Below are 15,657 nucleotides of genomic sequence, written 5' to 3'. Positions count from 1 at the left end.
GGACACGGCAGACGCAGGGCCAGCCTTGGCCGGGCCAGGGGGCTCAGGCCCGGTTCCAGGCCGTGGCGATGCGCTCCACGGACCGTGTCTGCGTGTCCCCCTCATGGGCGCACACAGGTGCTTTTTTTAATTACTTAAGGAAAAGCAATTGCAAAGCCGCTCGATACAAATCCCTTAAGCCGCTGTTGATGGGGACGCCGGGGAGGCCGAGGCCTGGCCAGGAATCTGAAACGTGGGCACCATCTGTGCAGCTTCCACTCTGCGGCCAAATCACACCGCCAGCCTCTCGCCTACGCAGTTTTTCATTAAGTGAATCGAGTTTGCTGGGAACCACTTGGCCATAAATATTCCCTCCCGCTCGGCGTGGTCGGTTATTGCTGTTCCCAAGTCCCTGCGCCCGGATCCAGCAGAAGGTTCCACAGCTGCCCCTGGGATGGGGGTTGGGGGGTGGGCGGGGGCTGCAGGAAATTCCACGGGAGGTTTCCGCTGCCGCCCCCATCAGCGTCGGATCTAGGGTCATACACATTTCAGCGTTTCCAGAGCAAATCGAGGGGAATTCGGAAGGGCTTGTGGGGCAAGGTAGCGTTAGTGTCGCGTTCAGCTGAGTCTTTCTGTTTCCTGCATTTCCATCGAGAACACGGCGACGGCAGTGAGCTGGGTCCTTAAAACGGAAATGTAGCATTCTAAGCTACATTTTTTTGGAAATGGGCTTCGAAGCCTGTGTATTTGACAGGGAGGTGGAAAGTTCCAAGTAGGTTTCCAAGACTGAGCTGCAGGGAGTGGTGGGAGGTCCAGGTGGCCCTGTGTCCCTGGGCGTGTCTCCCATGAGGAAGGGGACTGAGCCCCTCGCAGAGGGAAGGGAGCACCCCCCGCCCCGAACTTCCGCACAGCCCAGGGAAGACACCAGGGGCTGCTTTGCCCTCCAGAGTCTAGGCCAGGAGTTGCCAGACTGTGGCCTGTGCCTGAGTTTGTCGATAAAGTTTTATCAGCACACAGCATGGCCACCAGTTTGCACGTTGTCTGTGATGCTTTTGAGCCACAGCAGCTGCAGGTGACGCAGACACCAGGCTGCCTGGCCCGGCTGCCCTGGCGTCAGGGCTGGTGGTGGGAAAAGCTGCTTGGGCGTCTGGGGTCTCCCCCTCTGGGGCCTGGCTTCTCTGGCCTGAGTCCCTGAACAGTTGAGTGCCTCCAGGTCAGCTGCGGCGCCTCCCTTCCACTGGCTGATGTGACACAGATGTGACACGGAGGTGTTGTGGAGGCAGAGCCCCAGAAGAGTGGTGTGGGGGAGGGGCGCCGGGGCAGGGAGGGGCAGGAGGGCACTCTGTTCTAGCCTGTCCTCGCCATGCACTTGCCGCTTGCTTGAGGTTCCTGAGCACAAGTGGCCGACCTGTCCAGGACGTGTCTGCTTCCAGCAAGGGTCAGCACCCTTTCTCAGCGCTGAGTCGCTGGGCCTCCCAGACCCTCAGCTTCCTCTTCTGTAACATTCCTCTCCCTCCTCCGCGGAGCCCCCAGGCCAGCGTTTCCCCCAGCAAGGCCCCAGGAGGTCGCGGGCGTGTTTGCTTGCGTGTTCTCTGAGCTCTTTGGAGACTGCGGCCTTTTCCCTCTCCCTAACCGTCTTGGACCAACTGCTACTGTAAAATCCTCTGTGCTGGTTTTATGCACTTGGAGGCCCGTGCTCCTGACGAGGGACGTTTTTGTCTGAAGCGACAAAGGCAGTGGCACCTCAGCCCTGCTGGCCTCTGGGCTGCCAAGCACGGTGCCCGGTCCTGGTCCTCGGTCCTCCCCGAGCAGAGGCCCTGCTCTCTGGACGCTCCTCTGCAGCGTTGGCTCGGTGGCTGTCGCAGCTCCACGGGGGCAGAGCAGAGACTCCCAGCTGGGGGTGGGCGCTTCAGGAAGGATACTCAGAGCCTCCCCTTTTACCTGGGAAGAGCAGGTGCCATTTCCTGTGTCGTGACGGAGTTCTAGAAACGAGAAGCTGGGTGGCTGGACGGGCGTGGGAGGACTGGGGTCTGTCCAGCCGCCGTCCTCAGCGCTGGCGCCCGGCCCCGGCCACGCGGCGCTAGAGGCTGAGGGCGCCGTGTCCCGCCCGCAGTGCACGTGCCGGAAGGACATGGTGAAGATCTCCATGGACGTGTTCGTGCGCATCCTGCAGCCCGAGCGCTACGAGCTGTGGAAGCAGGGCAAGGACCTCACCGTGCTCGACCACACGCGGCCCACGGCCCTCACCAGCCCCGAGCTGAGCTCCTGGAGCGCCTCCCGGGCCTCGCTGAAGGCCAAGCTCCTCCGCAGGTGAGTCTCCGAGTGGTTGCCGCTGTGACTGGCCCCAGTGGTGAACAGCAAGTGACGCCTGCGCTGGCCTGTCTGCCCTCAGGCCACTCCCCTGAGGTCTGAGTCCTCCCTGCCTCTGGGGCTCCGTGTGCTCCTCAGGCCTCGACTGCCTGAGGCGGCAGCGTCGGTGTCGCCCGCACCCGTGGCTTCCCTGCACTCCCTGCCGCCTGCCTTCCGGGGGGCTGCCCCCGGGGCCACCGGGGCGTTTGACCTGAGCCTTCCGTGGTGACAGGAGCAGGTCACACCCCACGCGGCCTCCCGGTTTGCTCTCGGGGACAGCACACCGCGTCCCTGTCACTCACCCTGTTTCTGCTGTTGGCTCTGAGAGATGGCAGGGGCCGCGCCAGGGCCCACGGGGCACCAGGTGGGCCCAGCGCCTCATCGGTGTGGGCCACGGAGCCCCTCCCCTCCGTGTCTGGTTGCTCCGGGCGACGGGAACGTGCTGCTCACTAGATCCTGGAGGTGGTTGCTGAGCCCCCTCCCTGCAGGGTCGCGCTTGCTCCAGCCCAGAGTCCCTATCGCAAACTGGAGGTCGCCTGGCATGCAGCTGCCTGGACCCCGCCCCCAACGACACCGAGGCTCCCAGCGGCTGGTGCCTGGCGAGGGAGGGGAGGGCGGAGCGTTGCAGCCTCTTGGCCTCTGGCCGCCCCAGGCCGTGGGGACGTCGGGGGCAGGTCTCAGGGGCAGGTCTCATCTTGGCTGAGGAGAAAATCAACTTCATGCCCGGAGTGAAAGGGCATCAGGCAGCTGAAAACAGCTCCCGCAGCCTCTGCAGCCCGGGTCTGCGCTGGCCCCTTCTCTGGGAAACACCCGGCCTCCAGGGCTCTGAGCTGCTCTCGGACACGGCCGAGGAAGAGTTCATTCCTGTCGGGGCCCAAGGAGCCTTCGACAGTCCCGAGTGTGAGCCGGAACTGGGAGGCCCGGCGCAGAGCAGGCTTGGCCAACTCTTCCCGGAAAGGGCCAGAGAGAAGCTGGTGAGTCTGCGAGCCAGACGGTCTCTGTCGCAACTGCTGGACTGCGACCTCGCAGCTCAGCCGCTGCGGACGGAGACAGGCCTTCGGTACGACAGCGCACGTGACTGTGTCCCGATGAGACTTTATTTATGGACACTGGAGTTTGGATCTCGTATCATTTTCACGTGCCACACAATATGACAATATTTCTTTTTTGAGCCATTTAAAAATGTAAACACCCTCTCAGCTCGTGGGTTGCACCAAATTAGGCCACCGGCGGATCCGGTGTCTCAGCTGAAAGTTGCAGCCCTGGCATGGGGGGCAGCCTCCCCCTTCCCTGCGAGCAGCTGCTCGGCCACTTCTGGCTCGATCCTGTCCCAGCTGGTGATGGGCAGGGTTGGGGGGCGGCTCGGCCAGTTCGTTTCCCTGGCGATGCCTCCCACCCTCTGCAGACACAGGCCTTGGAACTGGTTTCTATGAAAAGTCACCCCCAGTCCAGAACCTTCTTCCCTGACCGGGCTGAATCTGTGAATCCCGGGTGGCCTCAGCCTCACCCACATGCTCTCCCCACCGTGGCCCCTCTTGGAGAATGTTCCACGAGCTCCGAGTGTTTTCACGTCTCTCTGGCAGCCTGCACGCCTGCGTGAGAAGCTCCCGGACTCCCGGCCTCCCGGGCTCCCCAGCGGGGCAAGCTGAGCACCCCCAGCTCCCAGCGCCAGCAGGATGTGCTATTTGCATAATGGCTAATTGATTGTGGCTCAGGCTAATTGGTCAACAGAGCAGATTGCCAATAAACAGGCGCCGCGTTCCGGGAGTGGAGTGGGATTAGAGACCGTCTGAAGAGCCTGCCAGGAGGAGAAGCCGAAGCCGCCGCACTCGCTGCTGCCGGAACCTTCTCTGCACACAGCAAGTGGACTCCGCGGAGCCACGTCCCCGCAGGCCGGATGCCTTGCCCGGCCGCCCCTCGCTCCGCAAGTTCCGGCGTCACAAACTGTTCCTCTCCGGAGTGTCCCGGCCTCCCACCCGCCCTCGCTGCCATCCCAGGGAGCCGCAGTGATCCGGCAGAGGGACCGAATAACAAATTGAGTCGTGTTCCCGAGGATATAATTCTCTTTAAAGCCTTTAGTGTGTACAACAAGGCCAAGTCCCCTTTTATTTTTTTTAAGTCGTGGAGGTGCTGTTCTCTGGAAAGGCTGGCTGGTGACTCACGCTGGCAAGCCGGAGCCTGGCGGCCGGTTCTCAGAAGCGCCTGTGGGCCATTCTCTTGCCCGGCACCCTCTGCGTGTGGCCCGTCCCTGCCCCCTCAGCTGGGCTCCCGAGCTTCAGGGGGCTTATTTTGAGGCCTGGGGGACACTGCCCAAGTGCCCTTGGCTGGGGCTGGATTGGTGGGAGAGAATTAGGCTGCATCTCCCTCGACCAGGAGCACCCCCCAGTGTGACAACCACAGATGTCACTCAGTGTCCCTGCTTGGGAACCCCTGCCCTAGACCACGGGGTGGCATCAGGTGGGCTCCCCGCCCTCGCCTCGTGAGGGTCTAGCCTCCCTTCCCTTCCGTGCGGCCGTGGGAAGACCCTGTGTGCGCACGAGGCGGTGCCTCCGGGAGGAGGCCGGGCCGGGCGTCGGCTACCCTGGGAGGCAGACGGTTCATCGCAGCCTCCAGAGCTCGGAGAAGACGATCTGCTCCGTCCCGCCGCCTTTCCGTGGGCTCATTTTCCACAACCAAACCTCGCCGGGCGCACCGACCTCCATCACTGGCTATTTGTGTTTTTCCCCACGACGAATGGGGCTGGGCACCCTAGGCCCTCGCCGCTCTGGGCAGCGCTGTGCAGCCTGGCACCCTGCCCAGCCGCTGCTGTCTCTTGCTCGCTTGTACCCAAACCACACTCCTCCCTGTGCAGACGGTCGAGAGCTGCTGCCTACCACACGCCCCGGCAGGTGTGCGCTCCGCCCCGCACGCCTGCGAGCATCTGCGCTGCCCGCCTCTACGGGAGACGGGGCGAAGCAAGCATGTCCTCACTCCTGGAGCCCGTCCCACCCCAGCCTCTGCGGCTCTCACCCTCCACTGCTCTGTGGCCGTCACCAAGCCTGACGTGGATGCACCCAGTCCCGCGGCTCCCGCTGGCACCACCCGGCAACCCTCGGACCTGCCTCCCCCACGCACTGCTGCCAATGTCTGCCTGGCTGGGCCCCAGCCTTGTCCCCTCCCTCCCCCGAGCTCGGTGCTGCTGCCCTGCTGCCTGGCACATCTGCGCCCTGGGCCAAAGCCCCTCTGTGTTTTGCCAGGGCTGCCGTGGGCCCCGCCACGTTCCTGAGCCCTTCCCCTGCAGACGTGGCACCTGGCACACAGGGACAGGCCCTTGTGACCACTGCCACCTGCCAGCCCCTGCTGGCTCCCCCAGGAGCTCGTAGCCCCAGGGACTCTGTGTCTCCTACATCTGTCTTCCCCAGAACAGCTTTGCTATTTCTCAAAGGTGAACTTCTTTAAGTGACGCACAGCCTTGTCGTGGGCAGTGAGTGCCAGGAGGGGGAGGCCTGGCACCAAGGGCTCAGCCTGGGGACGGCCATGCAGTTGCTCCCGCACCTGGGGCCAGGGCTGGGACAGCCCCACCTCTCCCTGTGGCTGGGAAGCCCTGGGCCGGCAGCTAGCGCTGAGAGCTGACAGCCTGCCCTGGTGCTGAGGGGGCTGTACCATGCCCCTTAGTGACAGGGCCAGGGCCGTCCACCCCGCCTCCTGCCATCCGAGGTCAGGGGACACCTGCTTCCACCTTGAAAACGCTCGTGCGTTTGGTGTGTGCAAATTAGCCGAGCGGCGTCCCGTGGAGCCTGGCGGGTTAGGTGCATGTCCTTGCCCACCCTCCCCGAAACTCCACTAAGAGGTCGAGCAGTGGCGGAGAGGACAGGAGGGTAACAGTGGCAGCTGAGCAGCGGCAGCAGACTTTGAAAAGAGGGACAGGATGGGCGGGTGGCGACTGACGTGGCGACACAGGAACCCGCAGGCCTGCTGCCCGTGGGAGTGACTGGGCTGTGCCCGGGGCTCCGGAAAGGCCCAGGGACCAAGACACGGGCACCTCCCGGGCTGGGGGCTGCGGCGGGCTGGGAGCGGGGCAGCCGTGCTAAGGTGCATGGGCAACGGCTGGACCCAGGGGCCTTCCTCAGCCCCCTGCAGCTGTGGCTGTCCCCACCTGCGCCCACGCCACCCGTCATCTCCCAGCAGAAGGTGGTAGGCAGCTCCGGGCAGGAGGGAGGTGCCTTCCTGAAGTGGGGCGGTGGGGGCCTGGCTGCCAGGCTCGTGTGCCCCCACCCCCAGGGCCAGAGAGGACAACAAAGGGTCCCCTCCCAGCTAAGAGAGGGGCCAGCGGAACAAAGCTACAGACCCTGGCACCCGGGTGCAGCCTTCCTCAGCGCTGCTCACGCGCCCCGAGCCACCGACAGTGGATGTCTAGGGTCCCGACAGACCCGGGGAAATGCCGCTGGGAAAGATGGGGTCAGAGACGGAAAGGGAAGGAGAAAGCGCAGCGAGCAGGGAAGCCCGGAAACGGTCCTCAGAGCGGGCCGGGCGATGGCTTTGCGTTCGGGAAGGACGAGCTTGTCGCTGTAGAGAAGACACGCCGGGGAAGGGACGCCCTTGGGTGAGGGGGACGGGCGCGCAGCGACGTGCGAGCGGCTGGGGGAGCCTCCCCGGGAGCGTGGACGGGAGGATGGAGCCGGGGAGCAGGAGGCTCCGTCCCGGGAATCCAGCCCTGGACAGGAGTTTCAGAAAAAGAGAGAAGAAAAATTTCTTAGGACCCAAAGACTTTCCTTTTCCAAGTTTAAAAGTCTGGCCGGAGGATGAAAGTCACCCACAGCACGTCACTGTGAAACTTCACAACTCTCAGGTGCACCAGGAGATGCCAAAAGCTTCCAGAGCGAACAAATCATTCAGCATAAAAGATGAGGAATCAGGCCAGGCAGGGGCTCACGCCTGGGATCCCAGCACTTTGGGAGGCTGAGGCGGGAGGATCACTTGAGGCCAGGAGTTCGAGACCAGCCTGGGCAACACAGTGAGGCTCCAGCTCTACAAGAAATTAAAAAATTAGCCGGGTATGGTAGTGCCCTCGCCTGCGGCCCTAGCTACTCGGGAGGCTGAGGCAGGAGGATCGCTGGAGCCCAGGAGTTGGAGGCTGCAGTGAACCGTGATCGCACCACGGCTCTCCCTCCCAGGACAGAGTGAGAGAGAACGAGGACTCCTACTGGCTTCAGATCTACAGTCGTAATGCTCAAGCTAACAGATGAAGGAACAAGGCCTTCAAAGTCAGAAGAGGAATAATCCTCCTTCCGGAGACACGTATGTGGCCAAATCACCAGTGCAACGTGCGAAGGGAATAAAGATCTTTTTAGTTGCGCAGGGACGGACTTTACCTCCTTTCTCAGGAAGCTACTGGAGGATGTGCTCCAGCCAAACAGGACATAAAGCAAGAAAGCCGCAGGATTAAGGAAACAGGATCCAATCCAGAGAGGGATGGGGGCGGCGTGGAGGTGGACGAGGACGGCCAGGCCCTCAGTGTCTGTGCTGGGAGGTCGCAGAGGAAGCCAGGACGATCAGGATGCGGGCCGGGCAGGCCTGGGGCTCTCGGCAGTCAGCGTGTGGCTCATGGCCGTGGGGACACCCCTTGCTGGCTGTGGGGGTGGGGCAGAAGTGGCCGCCAGGGCTGGTTCTTGGGGTCGGGGGGCACCACAGGGCGAGAGGAGGGGCTGGGGAGCCAGGGGCAGCTGCGGGAAGCCTGGGCAGGTGAGTCGGTGTGGGAGGCGCCTCATGCGGGTGCTGCTTGGGCTTGGGTGCGGCCTGTGTGGGAGAGCGGCCTCCGGTGGCAGGTGGTGTCAGAAGCCAGCTGCACCTCAGTCCCTGGTCCCGAAGCTTCCCACCCCTGAGCCTGACGTCTCCGAGCAGGGGCGGGCACCTGGCATTTCCCAGACCCCCGCGAAGAGCCCGGGGCTGCCTGCCCACTCCCTGGGAGGCGGGGGTGGTTCCCGTGTCCCCCTCACCACCTTTGACCCTCCGTGTCCCTGCCTGTCCCCTGCCCTGCCCAGCCCTCCCCGCCTTGACCTCGTGTGCACATGCTTGTGTGATGCCATGCCTGCCCCCGCTTTCTGCCCTGCGTCATCTCGTGGCGGGCCATGCTGCGCACATCGGGGGGCGCTGACTCAAGAGAGTTAGGCAGTGGGGGAACGAGGGTCCCGGCAGTGACTCGTGTCCTAGGGACAGTAGAAAGGGGTGGTCCGGGAAGGCTTCCCCGAGGATGTGCCCGGGAGCCAGCAGGAGCAGGGCTGGGCGGGGGCCGGGTCCAGTGTCCTGGGGGAGCAGGGGCCACAGGCTGCTGTGTGACTGCCTGGCCTGGGCAGGGCTGGGGGTCCTGGTGACGGGAGCCCTGGGGGCCTGCCGGGCCCCACACTCCCTCAGATGACCTGGCCTGCCTTGGGGACCGCTTGGTCCTTGAAGGTACCACTGCCACAGGGCTCCCGTGGGGTCGAGGTGTCCGAGTCTGAGCCCACGGGGCCAGGGGACACAGGAAGCTGCACTGATGCTCCCAGCCCTGCCTGTCTGCTGAGGGGTGTGATGTGGCTGGATTTTAGTTGGGGCAGGGGAGAGAGGCCAGTGCGAAGCTGGGCTGTGAGGCTCGAGCTCGTGTACGGGGTGGGGACCGGTTAGGGACGCCCTGGCCACTCGGCCGCAGGCTGACACACCTTCGTCACTTCCCCTGTCCCTTTCTTGCCCTGTCCTTGTTTCTGCTAGTGAGTCGTAGCTAAGCCAGGCCTGCTGACATCCTCGCTCGGGACTGGCCTGCCACCCCCCAAAGTCATGGCACTTCCCTGTGCCAAGCTGTGCCCGTGAGCAGATCCTGGCCACAGGTGCAGAGGAGGTGCTTGCAGGCCCCGGGACAGGCACAGATCAGGGGGCCGCGCTGGCCCTGGAGCCTCCAGGGTTGTAGACAGAGCACGCAGGAGCAGGGACACAGCCAGGCGCCCGAGGCGAGCGGGAGTCCTCGAGAAAAACCCCCTGAAATTTACGTTCTAGACAAATTAGTCTGAAGGAAAACAGACACTGGAGAAAGACTGAGGAGGAGAGAAAACCCAGTCTAGAAAGGAAGAAAGAGCAGACCAGAAAGCCGGGGCTGTCGTAAGTGTCTTTTTGTTCTGTTTGTCGTCTGGGCATTTTCCATGAGCTGCTGTTTCCCCGGAGTCACACTCGCGTGTCTCCCCGCCGCGCACTGGGTCCTGCGGCCCACTCCCCCCACCCCCGCCATCCCATCTGGTGTCAGTCGGCTTCCCATCTCAGCTGTCATCAGTGTCCCCCGCTTGACACTGCCCCTCCATTCCCGTCGCCCCCTCCGCCTTGGGTTTCTCCTGCCTCCACGGCCCCTGGCCCCGTCCCCAAGAACGAAACCCCACCCAGGGCTCCTTCTGCCCGCCTGTGGCCGTGCACAGACGGGGGCTCCTGCCGCTCCTCCCCCTCCTGCCTGATGACTCTCCCTCTCCAGGTCTCACCGGAAGCGGAGCCAGCCCAAGAAGCCCAAGCCCGAAGACCCCAAGTCCCCCGGGGAAGGCACGGCCGGGCTGGGCCTCCTGGAGGAGGCCGGGGGCTGCGTGAAGGAGGAGGCCGGGCCGGAGGGTGACCCCGAGGAGGACGAGGAGGAGTCTCAGCCAGGGCCACATGGCCGGGAGGCCGAGGGCACAGAAGGTCAGTCCCAGCTGGGCCGGGCCTGGCACCTTCCCTGCCCCGGTTGGTGTCACCTGGCTCTTTTCTGTGACTGGGTTTCATTCTCCTAATTTATAGCTTTAGCTTCTCACATGTCCGCAGACAGTGGCTGCTCCCCAAGAGGACACGAGCCCTTCCCAGGAGGGCCCAGGAGGCACGTGGGCTGCCCCTGGCCCTGGGGCCTCAAGCCCAGGTCACAGGTGCTGTATTTCGCCAGAGGGACCTGCTTGGTCCTCAGTTTCCCTCTTTATGAGCCCACCGTGACCCGGTCTGCCTCAGAGCTGCTAGTACATCAGGATGCGCCGGTGTCCAAGGGGAATGCATGTCCACGGGGACAGTCAGAGACCCGGCCGTGGTGCTGCTCACAGACGTGCAGGTCCCTCCCACCTGCCAGGCGTCACCTGCGGGGCTCTGGGGCTGTGAAGACAAGGTCACGACCCCACAGTGCTCAGGGGAGGCAGGCACGTGCCCCACCTGCCCCTTATACACGGGGCTGGTATCGAGGGTGACAGCGACTGTGTCCCTCCAGTGGGAAGAGCGAGGGTCCCCGAGGGAGACTCACAGGTGCTGGGGGGGGAGGGAGTCGCACGGGTGGGTTTGTCCCTCACACATCACTCACTCAGTGCATGTCCGGCACGACGCAGAGGGTCCGCCAGCGGGAGCGGCAGCACAGGGAAGAACAGGTGTCGCGGGAAGGGAAGGACGTGGTTGCCGTGGCAGCATCTGCATGTGGACGTGATTATCTACACGGAAACAGCGAATGCGTCTGCGGACATAGCCACGGAGTGACGCAGGGATCGAGCGCAGACAATAGACTGTCTCACACGCGAGCCACTCACAGAAGACGCGATTTTCAAAAAGATACCGTTAATAATAATGGTAACCCCAAAGTAACATACCTTGGAATCAGCCTACCCCCCAAAATAAGGCCCTCTTGGAGAAAATTAGTGACTTCTGGTAGATCAGAAAGAATTGCTAAGTAAGTAAAGTGACATGCCAGGTGCTAGGACAATTCCTGGACATCCAGACAGTTTCCTCCGGAGTCACCGCAGGGTCGGTGCAGCCTGCGCGGGACCCAGCGGGGTTGTGGTGGGGCTGTTGGTGATGAGGTCAGACAGCCGGCGTACATGCAGGGGTGAAGGCCAGGGACAGAGGGCCGCCCTGCCAGGGGGACTGGTGTCACGCTGCAGGGCCTGAGCAAAGATAGATCAAGGGCCTGGGAATGGGCCCTGGTGCAGGGGACACTTGGCGGGTGATGGGAAGACCCCGCCCCTCCCACCCTGCACACCTGTTTGAGCTTGTGGCCTTGAAACAACGCATTTATTCTGCCATAGACATCTGACACTGGTCTCACTGGGCTAATATCAGGGCGTGGCAGGGCTGGTCCTCCTGGGGGGTCCAGGGGAGAGCCCGTCTCCTGCCTTTCTCAGCATCTAGCGGCTGCCCACGTCCCTCAGCTTGGGGCCACCTGGATAATACAGGATGATCTCCCCACTCAGGGTCCTTAACTCAGTCCCACCTGCAGAGTCCCTCCTGCCATGTGAGGTGACATCCGCAGGTCCCAGGATTAGGATGTGGACATCTTTGGGAGCCATTACTCCGCCTGCCACGTGGCCTGAAAATTTGCATTGGAAAACAGATGTTTAAAGCCGAGCGAGCGAGCACAAGGTAGTAGACCATCCTTATAACCTCAGGCTAGGGTAATTTTTTATTAAAAAGAACGAATAGGTAACGACTGACAAATCTGATGACTCTAAAATAAAGAACGGCCGTTTATCACAAGGTGCAACTCTGAGAAAGCGGGAAGCTAAGTGGACAGATGGGAAAGACACAGCTGCCCCTGTCACCAGCCGAGAGCCAATGACGAACTCGGGGTCGGCAAGGTGCTCGGCCCAGCGAGACACGGGCCACAGAGGAGCAAACGCAGAGGCAGACCCTGCGGGACTCCGGGACACGCACGCGAGGGTGCTCCGAGACGTGCCGTGGACTCTCCAGACCCCAGGGAGGGAAAAGTCCACCCAGCGGTGACCGATGCCTGTGTGGGCAGCAGCCCCGTCCGCCGCCGCCTGGGACCCGAGTCAGTCCAGGTCCCACTTTGGAGACCAGCGTGGCGTCATCTTGCGAAGTGGAACGTTTGCAAACTGCACACCAGGAGTTCCCCATGGGGCTCGTGCCCTGGAGAGACCCTCGCAGTACTGAGGACCACTGAGGCAGGAACGGTGGCGGACACACAGACGTCCACTGGTGGGAGAGGGACAGGAATGCTGGCGCCCTCCTCTGCTCTGCAGCTGGGAGCCACGAAGGACCCCCTCTTCACCCTGGCGTGGCTCTCAGACGTGACCTTGCGTGTCGTGGGAGCACGGTGCCTGTTTGTGTGAAGTCCCACAGACTGGGAGGCTTACGTGACAGAAAGGCCCCTCTCGGTTCTGGAGGCTGGAAATTGGAGATGAGGGTGTCGGCAGGGCTGGCCCTGTCTGAGGACTGCGGGGAGACTCTGTCCCCAGCCTCTCTCCTGGGCTCTTAGGTGACGTCTTCATGGTCCTGCAGCATCCCCGCCGCGTGCCTGTCTGTGCCCAGATGTCCCCTTTCGTAAGCACATCAGTCACGTTGGGTCAGGGCCCACCCTCATGACCTCATCTCAGCTAATCACACCTGCGGCGACGCTGTTTCCAAATAAGGCCGCATTCTGAGTCCGAGGGTTGGGACTGCAGCGTATGAACGGGGCGGCGGGGGGCACACAACTCTGCCACACAGGGACTACGCGCGCTCCGGCAGTGGGAACAGCAGCTGCGCAGTGGGGCTGCCCACGTGGTACAGGGCGGGTGTGGGTGTCGTAGGACTCTGATCGTGTAGGCCCCGTGTCTACACTGCATGGGCCCTGGGACCTACGAAACACTCAGAAGCACTGCATGCTGTAGCAGGCAGGCCAGGTGGGCCAAGCTCGGGTTGTGTGGGGTAAATGACAGTTCTAGAGGTGGCTCCCATGGCCCGGGCCTCATGTCTCTTAGGCAAGTGCTTGAATTTGGTGGCCGTGGGGCTGGGAGAGATCGGTGGGGGAGTGGGTGATGGGGCGGGAGTGGAAGTGCAAATCAGTGGCCGACGCCTTCCTGCCACTGTGTGCACGTGAGGGCCTGGATTGGTGGCTCACTGTCCTCTTTAAGCTCCAGCTGAGACCCACGGGTCCACGCACCCCGGGAGGTGGCCCCAGGGCTGCAAGGCTGGGTGTCAGACACCTTGCTCTGAGGTCTGGGGCTTCTGTCAGCTTCTGAAGGGAGTGACCCCCTGTAGAAGGGTTCGAGACCCGCTCAGAGGGCAGGGACCCCGCTGGGGCTGTGCTCTCGACAGGAGCCACGCTGGGGTCCCCAGTGGTCCTGCACTGGCGTCGCGGCTGCAGAGCAAGGGCTGTGCGCGACGGGGTTTCAGAGCGCGGGGAGTTGTGGATGCCACGTTCAAACCAGACCCCACGAAGCCTCCCTTCGTGCCCGATTTAGTGTGGAAGGAGGTTCCTTTCCTTGTTTTTCCAGCCTGGACGGGGGAGGCAGAGGTGGTGAAGTGTCAGCAGGTTTGCCCGGGACCTTCCAGCTTTAGCACTGGGACCCCCAGTCCCAGGCAGACCGGGATGGTAGGGCCTGGTGATCAGCCACTGTCACCCCTCAGGTGATACCCTGCACCCCAGGACCTGCAGATGTGAGGACATGGCGCCTAGGCGGGGCTCCAGCCTCACCATGCTCCAGGGTCTGCAGGGCGCGGGGTGGGCAGTCTGGTCCTCCCTGAGGGGTCACAGTGCCAAGCCACACCCACCCTCAGCTCAGCAGCCCTCAGCGGGGCCACCACCTGCGTGAGCTTCCTACGCCATTGTTCTGGAGGGCAGGAGTCCGGCACCAGCCTTACTCAGCTAGAGTCAGGGCGTGGCAGGGCCGGTCCCTCCTGGGGCTCCAGGGGAGAACCCGTCTCCCGCCTTTCCCAGCGTCCCTCGGCTCGGGGCCCTTCCTCCCCCTCCAGAGCCAGCAGCGCAGCGTCTTCCAGTCTCTGCCTCCGACCCTCCTGCCCCCTTGTGGGAGGACCCTGTGCTGACACTGGGTCCCCGAGGTCATCCAGGGTGACCTCCCATCTCAAGGTCCTTAACTGCATCCCGCACGTGGGGGTCCCTTTGTCGTGTCCACATACCCAGGGGAGTTTGTACCTGGACATCTGGGAGGGCTGTGATGCGGCCAGCCACACTGCTCGTTTCAGTTTTATTTGGTTTACTGTACACTGGTCGTGGCTCCAGATTAAAGACACACGTCCCCTGACCCCTCCCCTGCTGCCCGTCAGGTAATGCCCCAGGTCCCCCTCGGGGTTTCCAGACAGAGGGGCCCCACAGGCCCGTCTGGCACTTCTGTTCCACTCAAGTGACAGCCTCTCCTTTGTGGTTCTTTGTTTGAAGTTTGGCTTGTGAAAAATTCTACAGGTTTCATGCGTATTAACGGTAGAAGTAGGCAAAATTCAGACACATGGAAAGAAAGCAAATGCTGCTCCTCCCCCAGCACCCAGCCTGGGGGTGATGTTGGGCGTGGCCCACCCAGGAGGGGCCCACGAGACACCAAGAAGCCCCCTTCCCAGCTGGCTCTTGACGATCCGCCTTCCCCGCCCAAGGTGATTCCAGAGGGGCCTCCAGCGTGTCATCCTCTTGGCACTCGCAGGCCTGCGGGGTGGGTGCTGCTTCCAGGCTCGGGCTGGGGTTTCTGGTTTCCAGCCGCCTGGCAGGGCGACCCTGCAGCGATCTGCACTGGCCCAATGCCAGTGTTCTCCGCCCTCCCTGAGTTTAGGGAGGGCCCTGTGGGCCGGAGGGGGCCCTTGGCCATTCCAGTCAAGTCTTGCCCCCGTGGGGGCTTCCAGGGAGCAGGTGACCCCCAGCCGAGCCTGGGTGACTCCTGGGCCTCGTGGGTCACCCGGCTCCAGCCCTGACTGCTCTCCCCTCTCCCCACAGAGGATGGGAGGGGCAAGCCGCGGCCACCCAAGGCCAAGAGCGACCGGAAGAAGAAAAGCTACGGCCCGCTGCCCCTGCAGCTGCCGCCACCCCTGCCCGCGCCCTTCCCCACCGAGGACGCGCTGCGGCTGCCGCCCCCGCTGGAGCCCCCCGTGCTGGGCCCGGGCTCGGCAGCCACCGAGGAGAGTCCCCCGCCGGCGCCCCTGAACGTCGTGCCCCCCGAGGTGCCCAGCGAGGAGCTCGAGGCCAGGCCGCGGCCCATCATCCCCATGCTGTACGTGGTGCCCAGGCCCGGCAAGGCGGCGTCTGACCAGGACCGTGTGTCCTGCCAGCAGGCCTCCGAGCACTTCGCCCAGAAGGGCCCCGCCTGGAAGGAGCAGGCCTCCCCCATGGAGCTGGCGGGGCCGGAGGAGAGCGGGGCAGGCCACGCAGACGCCAAGGTCCGTGCCGGAGAGGTGCAGGTGGGCCGGAGGGGTACGGGCGGGGGGTGCCGGCGGGGTGGGCCCAGCCAGGAAAGGGCCCTTACTGGGCCTGCTCGACCCAAAATGGAGCCTTCTCACGGGGTAGGTGGTGGTTTAGAGAACAGGGTGGCCCCGCTGTCCCTGGCTGGGACCCTCCCGCCCGGCCGAGGAAGCTCAGGCTCCGCAGAGGCGCTTGTCGCTGAGCAAACTCTG

The 15,657-nt window shown here is 63.5% G+C and overlaps 1 protein-coding gene across 4 annotated transcripts in view; it reads left to right on the top strand.

Moving 5' to 3' along the window:
- KDM4B (lysine (K)-specific demethylase 4B) overlaps positions 1–15,657 on the top strand; it is a 167,831-nt gene that overhangs the window by 135,139 nt on the left and 17,035 nt on the right. For 2 of the 4 annotated variants that reach the window (XM_012646294.1, XM_012646298.1), the window contains 4 exons: positions 2,093–2,289; positions 9,334–9,435; positions 9,797–9,996; positions 14,984–15,444. In XM_012646294.1, coding sequence (XP_012501748.1) covers positions 2,093–2,289; positions 9,334–9,435; positions 9,797–9,996; positions 14,984–15,444 — 960 coding nt within the window. The remainder of the gene's footprint in view (positions 1–2,092; positions 2,290–9,333; positions 9,436–9,796; positions 9,997–14,983; positions 15,445–15,657) is intronic. The other 2 variants (XM_012646295.1, XM_012646297.1) reach the window with 2 other exon arrangements.

Source organism: Propithecus coquereli, unplaced genomic scaffold (assembly GCF_000956105.1).
Source record: "Propithecus coquereli isolate 6110/MARCELLA unplaced genomic scaffold, Pcoq_1.0 Scaffold241, whole genome shotgun sequence".
Taxonomy (NCBI): domain Eukaryota; kingdom Metazoa; phylum Chordata; class Mammalia; order Primates; family Indriidae; genus Propithecus; species Propithecus coquereli.
The sequence above is the reverse complement of the archived record's forward strand: the minus strand, read 5'-3'. Positions and strand labels throughout refer to the sequence as shown.